The sequence below is a fragment of the Rhinopithecus roxellana genome, chromosome 16 (assembly GCF_007565055.1).
Source record: "Rhinopithecus roxellana isolate Shanxi Qingling chromosome 16, ASM756505v1, whole genome shotgun sequence".
Lineage (NCBI taxonomy): Eukaryota > Metazoa > Chordata > Mammalia > Primates > Cercopithecidae > Rhinopithecus > Rhinopithecus roxellana.
The window spans coordinates 112,294,639-112,312,298 of NC_044564.1; the positions used below are offsets into that span (position 1 = coordinate 112,294,639).

A 17,660-nucleotide genomic window follows, 5' to 3' on the forward strand; every position below is an offset into this window, starting at 1 on the left:
AAGATACATATAACTTTTATCTTGTTGGTTATTAAATCTATAAGTAGAAATACTACTGTGATTTTATAAACTAGTGAGAGTGTTTCCTGAAAGTTGTCAACATTTTTTGTAAAATCAGAGTTTTTCAAAAAGAAACTCACTCTAACAGTTATCCTGTTGAGGTAAATTACCATCTTAATAAATTGTCTCCTCTCATGCAACATAAACTACTACCTTCCAGACATTGGCAAGATTTATTACTCAGATTGAAAAAAAACAGTTGGGGGTTGGGGGAGCACATGGTTGCTCCACCTCAGGGTTAAGCAGCCCTTGTAACAGAGAAATAAAGGAGGTCACAGTGGGAAAAACACCCATGCAAGGCAAGCTGGAAGACTCTCGAACAAGAGAAATAGCACTGACCAGAACCACACATTACCAAGCGCTGATTGAAAATGATTTATTAAAGTCCGATTAGTATGCTTTTCATTTCAAATAATCCATACAGCCTCCAGAAAAATACGCACATGCGTAAAAGTCCAAGTTCATTTCTTTCACTTCCAATATAAAGTATTCTGTATTTTGTAAAAAGTATGTGCAAACACCTTTCTGCTAATTGGGTCCCCACATTCTTTTCACTACGGGTACTTTACAAGTCTGCCCTCTGCTCAAACACTAACTGTACACTGATGTCCTCCTTCCTAGACAGCCATTCATCTCCCAGACTTCTTTCTCTCAGACATCCTCCTGACCTGCCTTGACCTGCTTCACCACTGTGTTACTTCACTGGTCACTTGTTACAGCAAGCTGATGCAACTACTACTCTACCTGGACAATGTATTAAACAGGTGTCACCTAATAGGGCAGCAGCCTATCAGGGTGATTCCTGGAGAATACACAGTAGCCAATCACATACTGACACACTCAACCCATTTGCTACAGATGGACCCAAACTAATTGATATGGCAATCGTTTATTCACTCAGCACATTTGGTTTCTTTGAATTTTCTTCAATTTTACATTGCAGGTGTGGCTACCAAGAGCTGGATAACCAGTCGCTCAAACAAAGTTTGGAATTGCGAGATATATTGGGGTACCTTGATTCTTGAGACAGTTGAATGCTTCTAGTTGATCTTGTTATATTAAAAAGTCACTCTCAATTAAAGTGACCACTGCATTTCTTTTGTAAAAAGGTCATTTGACTGGTTTTTCCTCACAACTGCTACCCATGCAGTGCAAAAGCAGGAAGTCCCTTTTTATGAAAGGTGTAAATAAAAGATGACATTTCACTTTTTTTTTAAAAAAAGAATCCTTCATGGGAATATGTCCTAATAATCAATTATATGGACAAAGTTTATGTACACAAAATTTCTGCAAAATGAAAATTAGAAATAACCTAAATGGCTAACAACATGGAAATGGTTAAATAAACTGAGTTGCATCCATTAAATGGAATATAATATAGCCATTAAAATTGTTTTTGTAAAATTTTTAATACCATAAGAAAATGTGGCAATTTTGCAATGAAAAAGATCTACTTATAAAACTGTTTACAGTATGATTCCAATTATGTAAAAAAGGTATACAATACATACATAGGCATACATGGGGGTTGCTTTTGAAAGGTGGTTCCTTCTGGGTTGTGATATTATCAGTAATAATTTTTGCTTTTTTATACATTTCTGCATTTTTCAAGTTTTCTATGATGAGTATATTATTTTACAAAGACTACGAAAACTTTCCTCTGATACCCTGGTAATTAGAATGTACTTGGGTATTTTAAATATGTGGGAACAATATTACAGTGCTTCATCTTCTATGACTCTTTTGGAATACATATCACTTTGGCAAAAATTTACATTCCCTGTTTTAAACTTGTTACAACATTTTAATTAAACAGTTAATATTGTGATTAGAGCATTGTTTGCTTCATAACCTAAACAAATACTGGCTTTGAAGTCTAGGTTCTATTTCCTAGAAGATTTAAAATTAGTATCCTTTTAATCTTTTTAAGTAAGGCATACTGCATACATACATTACATGCATGCTTTCTAAACAAAACACAATTCCAGCTTACAGTTTTCCTATGTAAGGGAAAAAATGGAATTACGGTAGTTTAAAAACAGTCCATAGTCTCATCCATCACAAACATGCTGATAGGCATAAACATGTTTATTAAGTGAAACGTATCCTTTAAAAATAAAAAAGGGAAGGCTGTTTATAAATGAAGTTGTGGATTCAACTAGTCAGAATTTATCCTGACTTGCACCAAACCACACAAAATCTTTTTAAAGTCTAGTTAGTGTAGTCTAAATGGACACTCCAGAGTCTGTTCTTGAATTCCATTGCAAGAGCTCCACTTCCTACTTTCAGAAGGGATGGGTATCAAGGTGAGGGTTGTCACATAAGCTAATTTTCAATATATATCAAGTCTTGTGGGGCCTAGGAACAAATACTGTCATTGGTTAGTGTTTAAGTACATGAGTTGACATTTCTCCTCTCTCACACCCCACCTTGCCCTGGCAATTGGGTAGGGGGAGACTGTTTATCCTCCAAGAGAGGACGGCTGGTTCCTCATCTCAGTTTCCGTTCTAAACCACAGAGTGGTCATTGCTGTGAACTCCAGCCAAGATGGTGTGGTTGAGGGAGGAAGCCGAGCGGTCTGAGCCTTCTGTGGGGCCGCTGGGGTTCTCACTGCGTTGGCAGCAGAGGATCTGCCTAAAGGTGGCGCTCATTTCTTTGTCGCGGTAGGAGTAAATGATGGGGTTCATGGCAGAGTTGAATTCAGCAAGGAGAAGGAAGAATTTCTCATAGGCCAGCACGTCGCACTGTGGACAACACACGTCTAGAAGTAACAAAACCAATCCAGGAGTCCAGCAGATGATAAAGGCCCCTACAAGGACAAGGATAGGGATCAGGAGGATTTTTTAAAAGAGAATGAAAAAACATTATAAAACATGCAACCATAAAGTGAAATGATTTCAGTTCAATATAAAAATACTAAAGTTGGAAGCCACAAATCATTGTTGCAAATGAAATACTCATTTCCTGAGATAATCAGAAAAAATTTAACGATAGTCAACTTAAAATTTTATTTCGGACATTACTAAAATCAAGTAATTATGAGACATTGATGATGTTTATTTTGAGCAAAACACAAAGAGTTTGATAAGCAATTGAGATATGAAAAACTGCATTCAGGACACATTTCACCTCACATAACAACATGGTTTTTAACAGCAGTGTTATTTTCAGGCAAAAGATAAGCACTAATGATTAAGTGTCCTTTAATGTTTAATTAAGGCATAGTTTCTGGATTCAGGTTGTCTGGGCCCAAATCCTTGTTGGACATGTAATGAACCGGGTGAACTTAGGCAAACTACTTTCTTTCCTTAATTTTCCCATCTGAAAAATGCAGATGATTATATTTACACCTCATGAGGTTTGTTGTATGGATTAAAAGAATGTTAAGGAAATAATCACTCAATCTGTACCTACAATAACAATAATATTACCTGAGTAGCAAGAACCTGTTTGGAAATTGTGATTTTCAGTGATAAGATCTGTGTTTTATTTTTATTCAACAACTACCTACATAGTGCTGTCCTATATGCTGTACCAGTAATAACTCATTGAATGTTCACAGTAGCCATATGACATAGAAACTAATATCCCCATTGTACAGGTGAAGGAACTGAGACCCAGAAAGTTTACATAACTGGCTCAAGGCCACAGTACTGGAAAGTAGAAAAATCCCAGAGTTTCCGCTCTTAGAGGCTGCCTCCAGAGTTCAAGCTCTAGAAAACATTACATTTCTACTTCTTGAAAATGATAACATTAAATATTTTAAACCAAATTTAATGTTTCAGATGTTTTATTAATTTAGATCAACTTTGTTCTCTTTCTTCCCCCAATTATTCTGAATCATTACAATTTTACTATATCTATAAGAGGAATTAAAATATAGATGATATGCTTAATTCTATTTCATTTAGTTTCTGAAATCACTCATCATTTGGATTCCAGGAAAATGGAGATTGTAAAAGAGCATTAAAACCTACCACTGTGTTACTCCAGACTCTGCTGGAGCCAATAGCGGTGGGCACCACTGTATCCCATTACACCTCACCTAATGGGCCCCATATGTGTAATCAGGCAGGCTACGTATGTGTAATCAGGCAGAGCGGAAGTAGGGGCAATCCCAGAAGGGCATTTGCATCTTCAGATTTAAATGGCACTGGCTTTGGTGGATGCAGGCTTGGACTGGGGTCATGGATTTGGTCCAGCCTCAAGGACTTAGTTTCACAAAATGTAAACAAATGAGATTTAGTCTCCAAACAGCCCACTTTTGAATCTGAGCTTTCTTTTGTGAAACTTTTCAGCAGGGAAATGAAAATAAAGGAGAAAAGTACCCCCATAAAGCTCTTTGTTCTACAACACAAATGTGTATTGGTTTTCAACTGCTGTTCACTTTGAAGATTGGCCAAGGTACTTCATTTTCTAATAAATACAATACCTTAGACTTTCCTTGGAGAGAAAAAAAATATTTCAAATATCAGGAGATAATAGCCAAGGAGTGATTTGAACTTCAATAAAAATGTTAATAAAGCATTCATTCCAAGTCCTTGAATTTCCTTGCTTGAAAATCACTCAGAAAGCTAAACATAAAGGAAAATCAAAGGAATGCCTCTTGGGTTTCAGAAATAATGCATTATTCATTGAGAAGCCAGGAAGGGAATTATTCTCAGGATGGAAAATGCTTGGATGGAAAATACATGGTCCCATTATGCCATTTACTTGGAAACTAAAAACACACAGGCCCTTCATGAATGGAACAGCATTCTTTCAAGTTTCCTTTCCCCTTTCTTTTATCAAAGCTCTAATTGAGCTCAAATTCAGAACTTGATTAGACACAAGGAACATGCATGTCAATAGCTAGATTTTAAATAAAATGATCTTTTTCTCCTTCTGGGCAGCAGAAGGGAATATCTTTATTCTGACATACTTAAGCTGCTTAACTTTGTTCAAAAGTGAGAGAATTCAAATACTGTCATTTGTTTATAATTTCTCCCAAGGTTAAAATTTAAAAGGTGTAAGATGTTTCCAGAAAGAGCCCATGAGCCTTACTTTTAGATCAAGAAATGCAAGGAACCCTGCTAGACTGAAGGCAGGAAGTGGGAAACGCCACAGCCTGACACAGGAGCTACTATGTATGGATGCTTCATTGAGGAACCTACAGTCCTCTCCCTTTTTCTCTTCACTTAAAGGAACTGGTTTTTGTACTAGGATTAGGCCCAACCACACAGTCCCAACACTCTGTGTTTGGATCTTCAAGACTCAATCCAATCATTTCAGTGACTCACAGTACAGGCCTCAGAAATCAACATCTAAAACCAATCATATGGAAATTCCACGCCCCCTCCTCCTCCTTTCTATTTCACAGAGCCCTCAAGGATCAAACTGACCAAAAGATGAGGATGCAATACAGAAGAGGAAAATGGGGGCTGGAAAATTTCAAGGGATGAGGCTCCTAACCCATAATGAATGGATATTCTGAAATAAAATTTGCTCAAATTAGGGATTTCCCCTTGAGCTTCTGAAAACAATAATAAACCACACCTAAACTCCTTTAATAATAGGGAGCTAACCATAATTCAGTCAGGTTACAGTACTTGAGATGTGCATTGTGGACCCTATCAACATGTAATCTATAGAGTCCAGTGTACACCTGAAAGACAGGTTGATAAGAGTTAAAACACCTCCATCTCAGCACCTGTAAAGTGGAGAAATAATAGCTCCCTGCCTACTCCACATGGCACAGTGAGGATCAAACTTAGATTTAACTTGTAAAAGCCCTCTATAAACTGCATATCTACCTGACCACCATGACTTATGTGAGTGGCACAGACTTGGGGCAGCTGCTGTTACAGAGCCCTAGGACAGATTCTCCAAGGGCAGAATGCGAAAATGTGTTTTGGACAAGGAAGAGCTGGCATGTCAAAAGGCTCTGAGACAATACTATCCTGATTATAAAGAGATTCCTAGGACTTGCAGTTGGGTATGAAGAAGATAACAAGAGGGAATAGAGAGAGAACACAGGGAAGCATGTAAGCCTCAAATCTTTCTGGAGGTTCTCATGGGTCAATGCCAACACCAACCAAGATGGGGAATGAAATACAGTACTCAGTAGTCATAGTGCTTTGATTAGTTTGTATATTTCCAGCACATTTCTGAGAGAAGAATCCCACAAACCCAGGCACAACACTGATGAATAGTATGCAACAGTATGAAAGAGGAAGGGCCCGGTGTGGGAGCTCACACCTGTAATCCTAGCACTTTGGGAGGCCGAGGCAGGCGGATCACCTGAGGTCAGGAGTTCGAGACCAGCCTGGCCAACAATAGTGAAACCCCATCTCTACTAAAAATACAAAAATTAGCCAGGCATGGTAACGCACACCTGTAGTCCCAGCTACTTGGGAGGCTGAGGCAGGAGAATCACTTTAACCCACGAGGCAGAGGTTGCAGTGAGCCGGGCTCACGCCACTATACTCCAGCCTGGGCGACAAAGCAAGACTCCATATCAAAAAAAAAAAAAAAAAAAAAGAGGAAGTACAAGTAGTTTATGGTTATGTATTGTAAAGTCAGAAACAGAAGAAAAATCAGAAGATAAGATGTCTAAGGTCACAAAGGTCTTGTATATCTGGCTAAGATATTTGAAATGTGTCCAGTCCAGCATACATTCTCAACCATAGCCACATATTACAATAGCCTGCAGAGCTTCTTTAAAAAATAAAGACCTTCATCCACCCCTCCCACTGTGGGATTGTAATCTCATTGGCCTTACTGGTCAGATTTTCATTTAAGACACAACATTGGTGACAGAGTGGAAGAAGAAAATAAAGTAAAGGCAAAACTATTTCCAAATTCCAAAAGAGAAATAATGAAAGCCAGAATCAGGGCAACAGCACTAGGAAGAGATATAGAAAGACTGGAGAAGTATTTAGGAGAAGGACTCCATGAGATGGATGAGACAGAGAGGTCTAGAATGACTTCTAAATTTTCCCTTTGGTTGAAGGAGGAAACACAGGAGAAAATCTTGATTGGTGTTTTGTTAGGGGAGGTAAGGAGAAGAGAGCTAATGAGCTGGGTTCAGTATGTGTTTAGTTTGAGGTACCTGCAAGACATCAAATGGAAATGCCTTAATTACATCTAGGCTCATGGCAATTTGTGTCATGGGAAACTGTCTCTCAGCATGCTGAACAAAAGTGGTTATATTCTCACGGATTTGCCAATATTACAAGTAAGATGGGGTGGAGGATATTCAAAACAGATCTGTGGGTTGTCCTTCCTTGAACAAGCTTTATTCCTCCCTGATGCATCTGTCAAAGTAATCCGTGAGAACCCCAATGCCCACAAAGATGGAGGGAGAGGTGCTGGAATGCAGATGCAAAAGACAGGAAGGAATGAGGCTGTTTTGGAACAACAGGTCACAGCTGCAGATCGAGATCATATTACCACACCTTCCCTCAAATCTACACAACCTCATCAGCTGAATAATGCTTACCATCTGGTCTCACAATTACAGTCTTTTTTTTCTAGAATGACTTTTTCCTAACTAGTTGAACTTTGCTTACATATGGAATGCAAGAACCAAAGTTAAAGAGGAAAACAGTCCTTGCCAGATAAGACCTCTAGAGAGAGTGTCCGAGATTTTTGATGAAAAACACAGAAAGCATTTCCAGTCTGGCTGGCAAAGTTGTGCTTTTACAAAAGAACCAGACATCCCACAGATCCAAAACAAGTCAAGGTAAATCAATTCTACATCAGCACTGTGCCCAAGGTGGCCTCACTCTTCTTGTTTTTCAAATGAGGATCCCAGAAACAGTCCTATTTCAGAGACCTGGGGTGGGAATCAAGGGAGAAAATAGGTGAGTGCCTAAGTTGCTTTTTCTGTTTTCCCTAAATTGTTTATTCCCTCAGGTCAGGCAGCTTGGTATCCCAGAATCTAATCATATTTTAGTTCATCTCTGTAGTTACATTGTGATTTCTTCTATTAAGATACACACATAATACATAGTTAGCTAGGAAATCCTTCGATGCTATGTATCTTAACAGAGTCTATGTCAGAAAAATAGGCCACAGGTGCAAAGCTTATTCTTCCTCAATCTCGCAGCTAAGGGTTCATTATAATGGGGGTATATGTGGATGGCTTTTTGAGATTAACGCTTTTTCTAAAAGAGTAACTCAGATTAATTATAAAATCTTTTTTCCTGACTATTGAAACTTTGTAATTTAACTGAGATATCTCCAAAGTATTATTGTTCTATGTTATTTCCACCCTGATACCAATTTTACTCCATATAGTTTGGTGTTCAACACTGCCATTCCTTCCTGGTCACAGCACATGTTGCACACATTTAAAGTTTCACAATTTCATTTACTGTGTGATGTGCTCTAGTATTTTCATTACTTTTGAGAGCAACATTTATCTTTTAGAGAAGGATAATAACATCATACAGAGCTCTAAAGCAAGCAGAATACTCATTATGTTCTCTTTTTAACATTCCTGGGTGACAGTTTTAGCTTCATTAGACTCTCCTGATCACCACAATGCTACCTTTCCTGTACCCAAGAGAATGCCAAAGCTGCCTTTCCTCTGGCATACTCTCCTTAAGTAGTGTGTATCGCACATGTACAAACTCCATACCCTCCAACAGACTCTCATCCTGCAACTGTACATTGGAAAGTCCACATTGAAATGACTTGTATGCTAGTGCCATTCTTACAGACCATTCAGGTGCTGAAAAGCCAGGAGAAACCACTTCTCCCCTACTACCTCCCCTAGCCAAGTGAGCAATACCTTTTATCTGCCAATTGCAACAGGCTGTTGACCAATTCCTCTTCCTCCACACTGCTTCCCTAAAGTCCAGCTTGTACACGACAAGCATAAATCAATTTGCATTAAGTCACTCTCCTGCTTAAAACCCTCCAAAATCTTCCTACTTGAAATCCTTACTGCTATCCATAATGCCCTACACATGACTGGCCCCTGCCACTTTCTTGGATCTCGTCTCTTTCCACTCACTCCCCATTTACGAGGTTCCAGTCACACAGACCAAGCCCATTTCTGTCTCAGGATCTTTGCATTTATAGATCTATCTGCTGAGATTACTCTCTCTGAAGCTCTTTATGTCCATTTACTTATTAAATGTTGCTTTCTCTAAAAGGCTATCCTTGGTTATCCTAGCCAAAGCAGCAGCCCACCACCATCACCATATTCTCCCATTTTATTATCACCACATGATGATATACCCAAATGACATATCCTTTATTTATACCCAAAATTATCGTATTTATTGGTTTACATGTTTATTGTTTTATCTTCCCTCAACAAGAATATTAACTTCATGAAGGAAGGAATGCTATCTCTTTCATATCTGTATCTCTGGAATCTAGAATATCGCTTGGCGACAGTAGACACTCAGTATCTTCCATTGGATGAATTAGCAAGTCATAGCTAAGCGCCTAGTACATATATCCCAAACAAGAAAAATTAATGAGTAGAAATGTCATTAAATTATGGGTGAAAAATAAACATTAACATCTACCATGTGTAAGGTCTTTAAATGGATGCTACAGGACATTCAAAGGGGCATAAGGAAGACCCTAGAAGACCAAATTCTAGAATGGTGGAACAATTCCCACACACTTTTGAAGGTTCAGAATTTGTATCCTATAATTTTAACCTGTATTACCTGGCCAAATTATTTTTAAGTGTGAGGGTTTTTTAAATAAGTGCACAGATAGATAATAAAAGTGCAAGCACATGAATGAGAACAAGAAGCAGCAATTTCTGGACAATTTCTGAGACAATGGGCAGGAGGAAGGAGTGGGGGACGGTGCTTTGGTTATATCTACAATTCTTTTCAGAGACCTGAAGCAAATTACGCAAAATGTTAGCATGTTTGATTTTAATGTTTGGTAATTAGATGATTGTCACATTACTTTTTGTGTTTTTTATATATTTGACTCTCTCATTCAGATATTTATAAATTTAGATATGTTAACAACAAGAAACTAGAAGTCTTGATTTTTCTTTTTTTAAGTAAGAGGTAAGAAAAGCAGGTAGAACAGTAGAAAGTTTGCTAAAAGTTTTGTCTTGTTTGGGGGCTACTGTATATACTGAATTGTATCTTGAATTTATTTTATTTTATTTTTTATTTTATTTTACTTTGAGACTGAGTCTCACTCTGTCATCCAGGCTGGAGTGCAGTGGCGTGATCTCGGCTCACTGCAACCTCTGCCTCCCAGATTCAAGCGATTCTCTTGCCTCAGTCTCCTGAGTAGCTGGGATTACAGGTGCACACCACCATGCCTAATTTTTGTACTTCTAGTAGAGATGGGGTTTCACCATGTTGGCCAGGCTGGTCTTGAACTACTGACCTCAGGTGTTCTGCCCGCCTCGGCCTCCCAAAATGCTAGGAATATAGGCATGAGCCACCATGCCCGGCCTATATCTTGAATTTTTTAAAGTATGTTTTTAAAATTTAAAGTTAACCACTATTAAAAATAGATATTGGATGTACCACTCAAACCACAAAAGAAACATTTTTTAAAAATGAAGGAAGAACAAAACAGTTTGAAAAGAAAACTCAATTTATCAAAAGGTAGGAAAACAAAAGATAGAAGCAAAAGCAAGGAAACGCACACACATAAATAGAATGTCAAGAATAAGCCCAAACATGGGACTAGACATCATAAATGTGATGCCCTTAATTCTCTTATTAAAAAACAGATTCAACACCATGACTTTTGAACAAATTTTTGTTTTCCCTTGAACTTCTAACTGCTTTCTCTTTTTATTCTCTCTTTTGTTACAGATAAGAAACACGTGGTTTATTACAGCAGAAGCATACCACAGATGTATTTCCAGCTTTTTAATTATACAATTTATCCCCAAAGACATTTCCTTTAGCCCTCTGACTTACTAACCCAATCGAACCCATTGATTTCTAGGCCTGCTTCTCAGCTTCCATTGGGGGTTGCTTATTTTACATACCCAGGTGGTACATTGCTTCTTCAAACGTACATCTTTTTTTTTGGAACCTCTTTTCTTCTCCCTCCTCCACCCCCATTTTCTAGAGTGTACCATGAGCATTCTTTCTAGAAAGTTTGCATAAGCTTAAAATCATTTTCTCTCAGAACACTGTCTTCTAGTATTTAGTCTTGCAGATGAGAAGTCTGATGTATGATTCCCATTCTTTTCGTGTAAAACACCTGGATAGTACAGGTCCTTACTTACTCGCCAAGTTTTGTCTTGCACTGCATGTCTGCTTTCTGGATTTATTAAATGTTTTTCCATTCCTTTCAATCTATCGCAATCCCCCTAACCATGGGCCTTTGTACGTGTTACTCTCTCCTCCTGGGATGTTACCTGCTCTCCTCACAATCTAATTCCTACTCACAGGTTACTTACCGCTACTTCTGGGATGCCTTCCCTGATTAAGTCAAAAATCCCTTTGTAGCATGCTCTTGGCACTATAAAACCCTCCATGGTAGAAGTTATCACAGGTGTAATTTATTTTTATTTATAGTGTGATTATTGATTACCTCTGTCCCTCATCCAACTATTTTTACTCCACTGTGTCTATATTACCTAACAAAATTTTTGGCATATAGTAAGTGCTCTATAAACATTTGTTGAATGAATAAAAAAAGTAAGTGAAAGAAAGAACAAGGATCTAGTAAGCTAGCTACCTAGGCCATTAACCAAACATTTTTCTCATCCTCTCCTACCTGAAACTGTCACAATGTCTTTCATCAACTTTGGGAGATCACAAATAGCATTAGAATATGATGTCTCGGCTTTGCTCATAATTCTTGCTTGGCCCTTGACTGGCAATTTTATCTACAGTTTCACATTTGTCTTTAGATTAAGGAAATATCCTATTACTTTGACTACTTTTCTCTCCATTGTTTCTGTTCATTTGAGACTTCTTTTACAATGAATGTTGGATATTTGGGAATCTACATTTAAAAACTGATTGACCCTTGACATCTCTTAATTTTTCATTTGTATTTTTAACACTTTACTTTTGATTTGGTATCCTGGGTGATATCCTGGATTTATTTTCAAGGTCAAATATTTGATTTTTAGCTATATCCATGTCACTACTTGGTAGTGACTTTCAGTTTGTCTGTTTGTTAGTAATGGGTAAAGGAGGGGAGGTGATCGGATTTTTTTTTTTTCAGGAACACTGTTCTCTGAATGATCCTTTTACATAGTAATGTGTACTAATTTAATCAACACAGTATCTTCTTGAATCTGTGAAGCTACTAATTAGAGTTTATTTGATGTTATTTTGTGCTTCTTATACTATCACTGTTTCCATGTAAAATGTTGCTCTATATTCAAATGCAGTGGGTGGGGGGTCATCATGCTTCAAGGAATGTCTATTCATTATGCAGGAAACATTCCTGAATAGAGGACCCTCTTAATTTGAGAAGACAGCATAAAGAGTTGCCACCAAAGTCAGCTTTTCCCTATACTGAAAACATTTAGCCATGCCATCTGAGTAGGCAAAATGCTATATTAGATAATTACATGGGCAGAGAGTTTCTCTGAATGTTCTTATCTACAAATAGAACAAATAAAGTCAGAATAATGTCCCAAAAATATGGAAGCAGCACAGGCCACCTAATTAGATCCAGGATGCATGCACACATACTTCACTGCCAACGGTAGCTACTATTCTCAGGAATAGAATGTGACCCCTGAGGTCTATAAGCATACAAAAAAGGAAAGGCTTTAATTTGCTTGCAATAAAACCAATACAGTCTAAACCTTGTTAAGATGGATCACTGCCTCCTCCTTTTTTCCTAATTCTTGTCTTCTGATTTCTACCCAGCTCTGTCTCAGGGTGAAGTAATTGAGGTTAAGACTGACTTGCCAGGCCAGGCATGGTGGCTCATGCCTATAATACCAACACTTTGGGAGGCCAAGGCGGATGGATCACCTGAGGTGAGGAGTTCAAGACCAGCCTGACCAATATGATGAAACCCCATCTCTACTAAAAAAATACAAAATTAGACTAAGCATGGTGGCTCATGCCTGTAATCCCAACACTTTGAGCGCCTGAGGCGGGTGAATTGCCTGAGGTCACGAGTTCAAGACCAACCTGACCAACATGTTGTTACCCTGTCTCTACTAAAACTACAAAAATTAGTCCGGTGTCATGGCAGGCGCCTATAATCCCAGCCACTCCGGAGTCTGAGGTAGGAGAATTGGTTGAACTTGGGAAACAAACGTTGCAGTGAGCCAAGATCACGTCGTTGCACTCCAGCCTGGGCAACAAGAGCAAAACTCCATCTCTTAAAAAAAAAAAAAAAAAAATTAGCTGAGCGTGGTGACACATGTCTGTAACCCTAGCCACTCAGGAGGCTGAGAAAGGAGAATCACTTGAACCTGGAAGACAGAGGATGCAGTGAGCAAAGGCTGCACCATTGCACTCCAGCTTGGGCAACAAGAGTGAAATTCCATCTTAAAAAAAAAAAAAGAAAGAAAAAGAAACAAAAAAAAAAAGACTGATTTACCAGAGCATGATTAGCCATCAATAACCAAAAAAAAAAAAAAAAAAAAGGGGGGGGGATGCGGAGCAACATGGCTGAATAGGAGCAGCTCCAGTCCCACCTCCCAGCGCGAGCGACACACAAGATCGGTGATTTCTGCATTTTCAACTGAGGAATTGGGGTCATCTCACTAGGGAGTGCCGGACAATCGGTGCTGGTCACCCGCTGCAGCCCGACCAGCGAGAGCTGAAGCAGGGCGAGGCATCGCCTCACTGGGAAGCGCAAGGGGGAAGGGAATCCATTTTCCTAGCCAGGGGAACTGAGACACACAACACCTGGAAAATCGGGTAACTCCCACCCCAATACTGTGCTTTAAGCAAACGGGCACACCAGGGAATTATATCCCACACCTGGCGGGGAAGGTCCCATGGCCACGGAGCCTACCTCATTGCTAGCACAGCAGTCTGCGATCTAACCGCAAGGCAGCAGTGAGCCTGGGGGAGGGGCGCCCGCCATTGCTGAGGCTTAAGTAGGTAAACAAAGCCGCTGGGAAGCTCCAACTGGGTGGAGCTCACAGCAGCTCAAGGAGGCCTGCCTGTCTCTGTAGACTCCACCTCTGGGGACAGGGCACAGCTAAACAACAACAACAAAAAACGCAGCAGAAACCTCTGCAGATGCAAACGACTCTGTCTGACAGCTTTGAAGAGAGCAGTGGATCTCCCAACACGGAGGTTGAAATCTGAGAAGGGACAGACTGCCTGCTCAAGTGGGTCCCTGACCCCTGAGTAGCCTAACGGGGAGACATCCCCCACTAGGGCCAGTCTGACACCCCACACCTCACAGGGTGGAGTACACCCCTGAGAGGAAGCTTCCAAAGTAAGAATCAGACAGGTACACTCGCTGTTCAGCAATATTATATCTTCTGCAAACTCTGCTGCTGATACCCAGGCAAACAGGGTCTGGAGTGGACCTCAAGCAATCTCCAACAGACCTACAGCTGAGGGTCCGGTGTGTCAGAAGGAAAACTATCAAACAGGAAGGACACCTATACCAAAAACCCATCAGCACGTCACCATCATCAAAGACCAGAGACAGATAAAACCACAAAGATGGGGAAAAGCAGGGCAGAAAAGCTGGAAATTCAAAAAATAAGAGCACATCTCCCCCTGCAAAGGAGCGCAGCTCATCGCCAGCAAAGGATCGAAGCTGGTCAGAGAATGACTTTGACGAGATGAGAGAAGAAGGCTTCAGTCCATCAAACTTCTCAGAGCTAAAGGAGGAATTACGTACCCAGCGCAAAGAAACTAAAAATCTTGAAAAAAGAGTGGAAGAATTGACAGCTAGAATAATTAATGCAGAGAAGGTCATAAAAGAAATGACAGAGATGAAAACCATGACACGAGAAATATGTGACAGATGCACAAGCGTCAGTAACCGACTCGATCAACTGGAAGAAAGAGTATCAGCAATTGAGGATCAAATGAATGAAATGAAGCAAGAAGAGAAAGCAAAAGAAAAAAGAAGAAAAAGAAATGAACAAAGCCTGCAAGAAGTATGGGATTATGTAAAAAGACCAAATCTACGTCTGATTGGGGTGCCTGAAAGTGAGGGGGAAAATGGAACCAAGTTGGAAAACACTCTTCAGGATATCATCCAGGAGAACTTCCCCAACCTAGTAGGGCAGGACAACATTCAAATTCAGGAAATACAGAGAACGCCACAAAGATACTCCTCCAGAAGAGCAACTCCAAGACACATACTTGCCAGATTCACCAAAGTTGAAATGAAGGAAAAAATCTTAAGGGCAGCCAGAGAGAAAGGTCGGGTTACCCACAAAGGGAAGCCCATCAGACTGACAGCAGATCTCTCGGCAGAAACTCTACAAGCCAGAAGAGAGTGGGGGCCAATATTCAACATTCTTAAAGAAAAGAATTTTCAACCCAGAATTTCATATCCAGCCAAACTAAGTTTCGTAAGTGAAGGAGAAATAAAATCCTTTACAGATAAGCAAATGCTTAGAGATTTTGTCACCACCAGGCCTGCCTTACAAGAGACCCTGAAGGAAGCCCTAAACATGGAAAGGAACAACCGGTACCAGCCATTGCAAAAACATGCCAAAATGTAAAGACCATCGAGGCTAGGAAGAAACTGCATCAACTAACGAGCAAGATAACCAGTTAATATCATAATGGCAGGATCAATTTCACACATAACAATATTAACCTTAAATGTTAATAGACTAAATGCTCCAATTAAAAGACACAGACTGGCAAACTGGATAAAGAGTCAAGACCCATCAGTCTGCTGTATTCAGGAGACCCATCTCACATGCAGAGACATACATAGGCTCAAAATAAAGGGATGGAGGAAGATCTACCAAGCAAATGGAGAACAAAAAAAAGCAGGGTTTGCAATACCAGTCTCTGATAAAACAGACTTTAAATCATCAAAGATCAAAAGAGACAAAGAAGGACATTACATAATGGTAAAGGGATCAATTCAACAGGAAGAGCTAACTATCCTAAATATATATGCACCCAATACAGGAGCACCCAGATTCATAAAGCAAGTCCTTAGAGACTTACAAAGAGACTTAGACTCCCATACAATAATAATGGGAGACTTCAACACTCCACTGTCAACATTAGACAGATCAACGAGACAGAAAGTTAACAAGGATATCCAGGAATTGAACTCATCTCTGCACCAAGCGGACCTTATAGACATCTATAGAACTCTCCACCCCAAATCAACAGAATGTACATTCTTCTCAGCACCACATCGCACTTATTCCAAAATTCACCACATAATTGTAAGTAAAGCACTCCTCAGCAAATGTACAAGAACAGAAATTATAACAAACTCTCTCTCAGACCACAGTGCAATCAAACTAGAACTCAGGACTAAGAAACTCAATCAAAACCGCTCAACTATATGGAAACTGAACAACCTGCTCCTGAATGACTACTGGGTACATAACAAAATGAAGGCAGAAATAAAGATGTTCTTTGAAACCAATGAGAACAAAGATACAACATACCAGAATCTCTGGGACACATTTAAAGCAGTGTGTAGAGGGAAATTTATAGCACTAAATGCCCACAAGAGAAAGCAGGAAAGATCTAAAATTAACACTCTAACATCACAATTAAAAGAACTAGAGAGGCAAGAGCAAACACATTCAAAAGCTAGCAGAAGGCAAGAAATAACTAAGATCAGAGCAGAACTGAAGGAGATAGAGACACAAAAAACCCTCCAAAAAATCAATGAATCCAGGAGTTGGTTTTTTGAAAAGATCAACAAAATTGACAGACCGCTAGCAAGACTAATAAAGAAGAAAAGAGAGAAGAATCAAATAGACGCAATAAACAATGATAAAGGGAATATCACCACCGACCCCACAGAAATACAAACTACCATCAGAGAATACGATAAACACCTCTACACAAATAAACTAGAAAATCTAGAAGAAATGGATAATTTCCCGGACACTTACAAACTTCCAAGACTAAACCAGGAAGAAGTTGAATCCCTGAATAGACCAATAGCAGGCTCTGAAATTGAGGCAATTATTAATAGCCTACCAACCAAAGAAAGTCCAGGACCAGATGGATTCACAGCTGAATTCTACCAGAGGTACAAGGAGGGGCTGCTACCATTCCTTCTGAAACTATTCCAATCACTAGAAAAAGAGGGAATCCTCCCTAATTCATTTTATGAGGCCAACATCATGCTGATACCAAAGCCTGGCAGAGACACACAAAAAAAGAGAATTTTAGACCAATATCCCTGATGAACATCAATGCAAAAATACTCAATAAAATACTGGCAAACTACATTCAGCAGCACATGAAAAAGCTTATCCACCATGATCAAGTGGGCTTCATCCCTGGGATGCAAGGCTGGTTCAACATATGCCAATCAATAAACATAATCCAGCATATAAACAGAACCAAAGACAAGAACCACATGATTATCTCAATAGATGCAGAAAAGGCTTTTGACAAAATTCAACAGCCCTTCATGCTAAAAACGCTCAATAAATTCGGTATTGATGGAACGTACCTCAAAATAATAAGAGCTATTTATGACAAACCCATAGCCAATATCATACT

General features: G+C 39.3%; 1 protein-coding gene across 3 annotated transcripts in view; it reads right to left on the reverse strand.

The window, feature by feature from the left end:
- Positions 1–411: 411 nt before the first annotated feature.
- LPAR1 (lysophosphatidic acid receptor 1) overlaps positions 412–17,660 on the reverse strand; it is a 186,400-nt gene continuing 169,151 nt past the window's right edge. For 2 of the 3 annotated variants that reach the window (XM_030920225.1, XM_030920226.1), the window contains exon 5: positions 423–2,869. In XM_030920225.1, coding sequence (XP_030776085.1) covers positions 2,568–2,869 — 302 coding nt within the window. In that variant the 3' untranslated portion in view covers positions 423–2,567. Of the gene's footprint in view, positions 2,870–17,660 lie in introns of all 3 variants that reach the window. The other variant, XM_010365565.2, reaches the window with a different exon arrangement.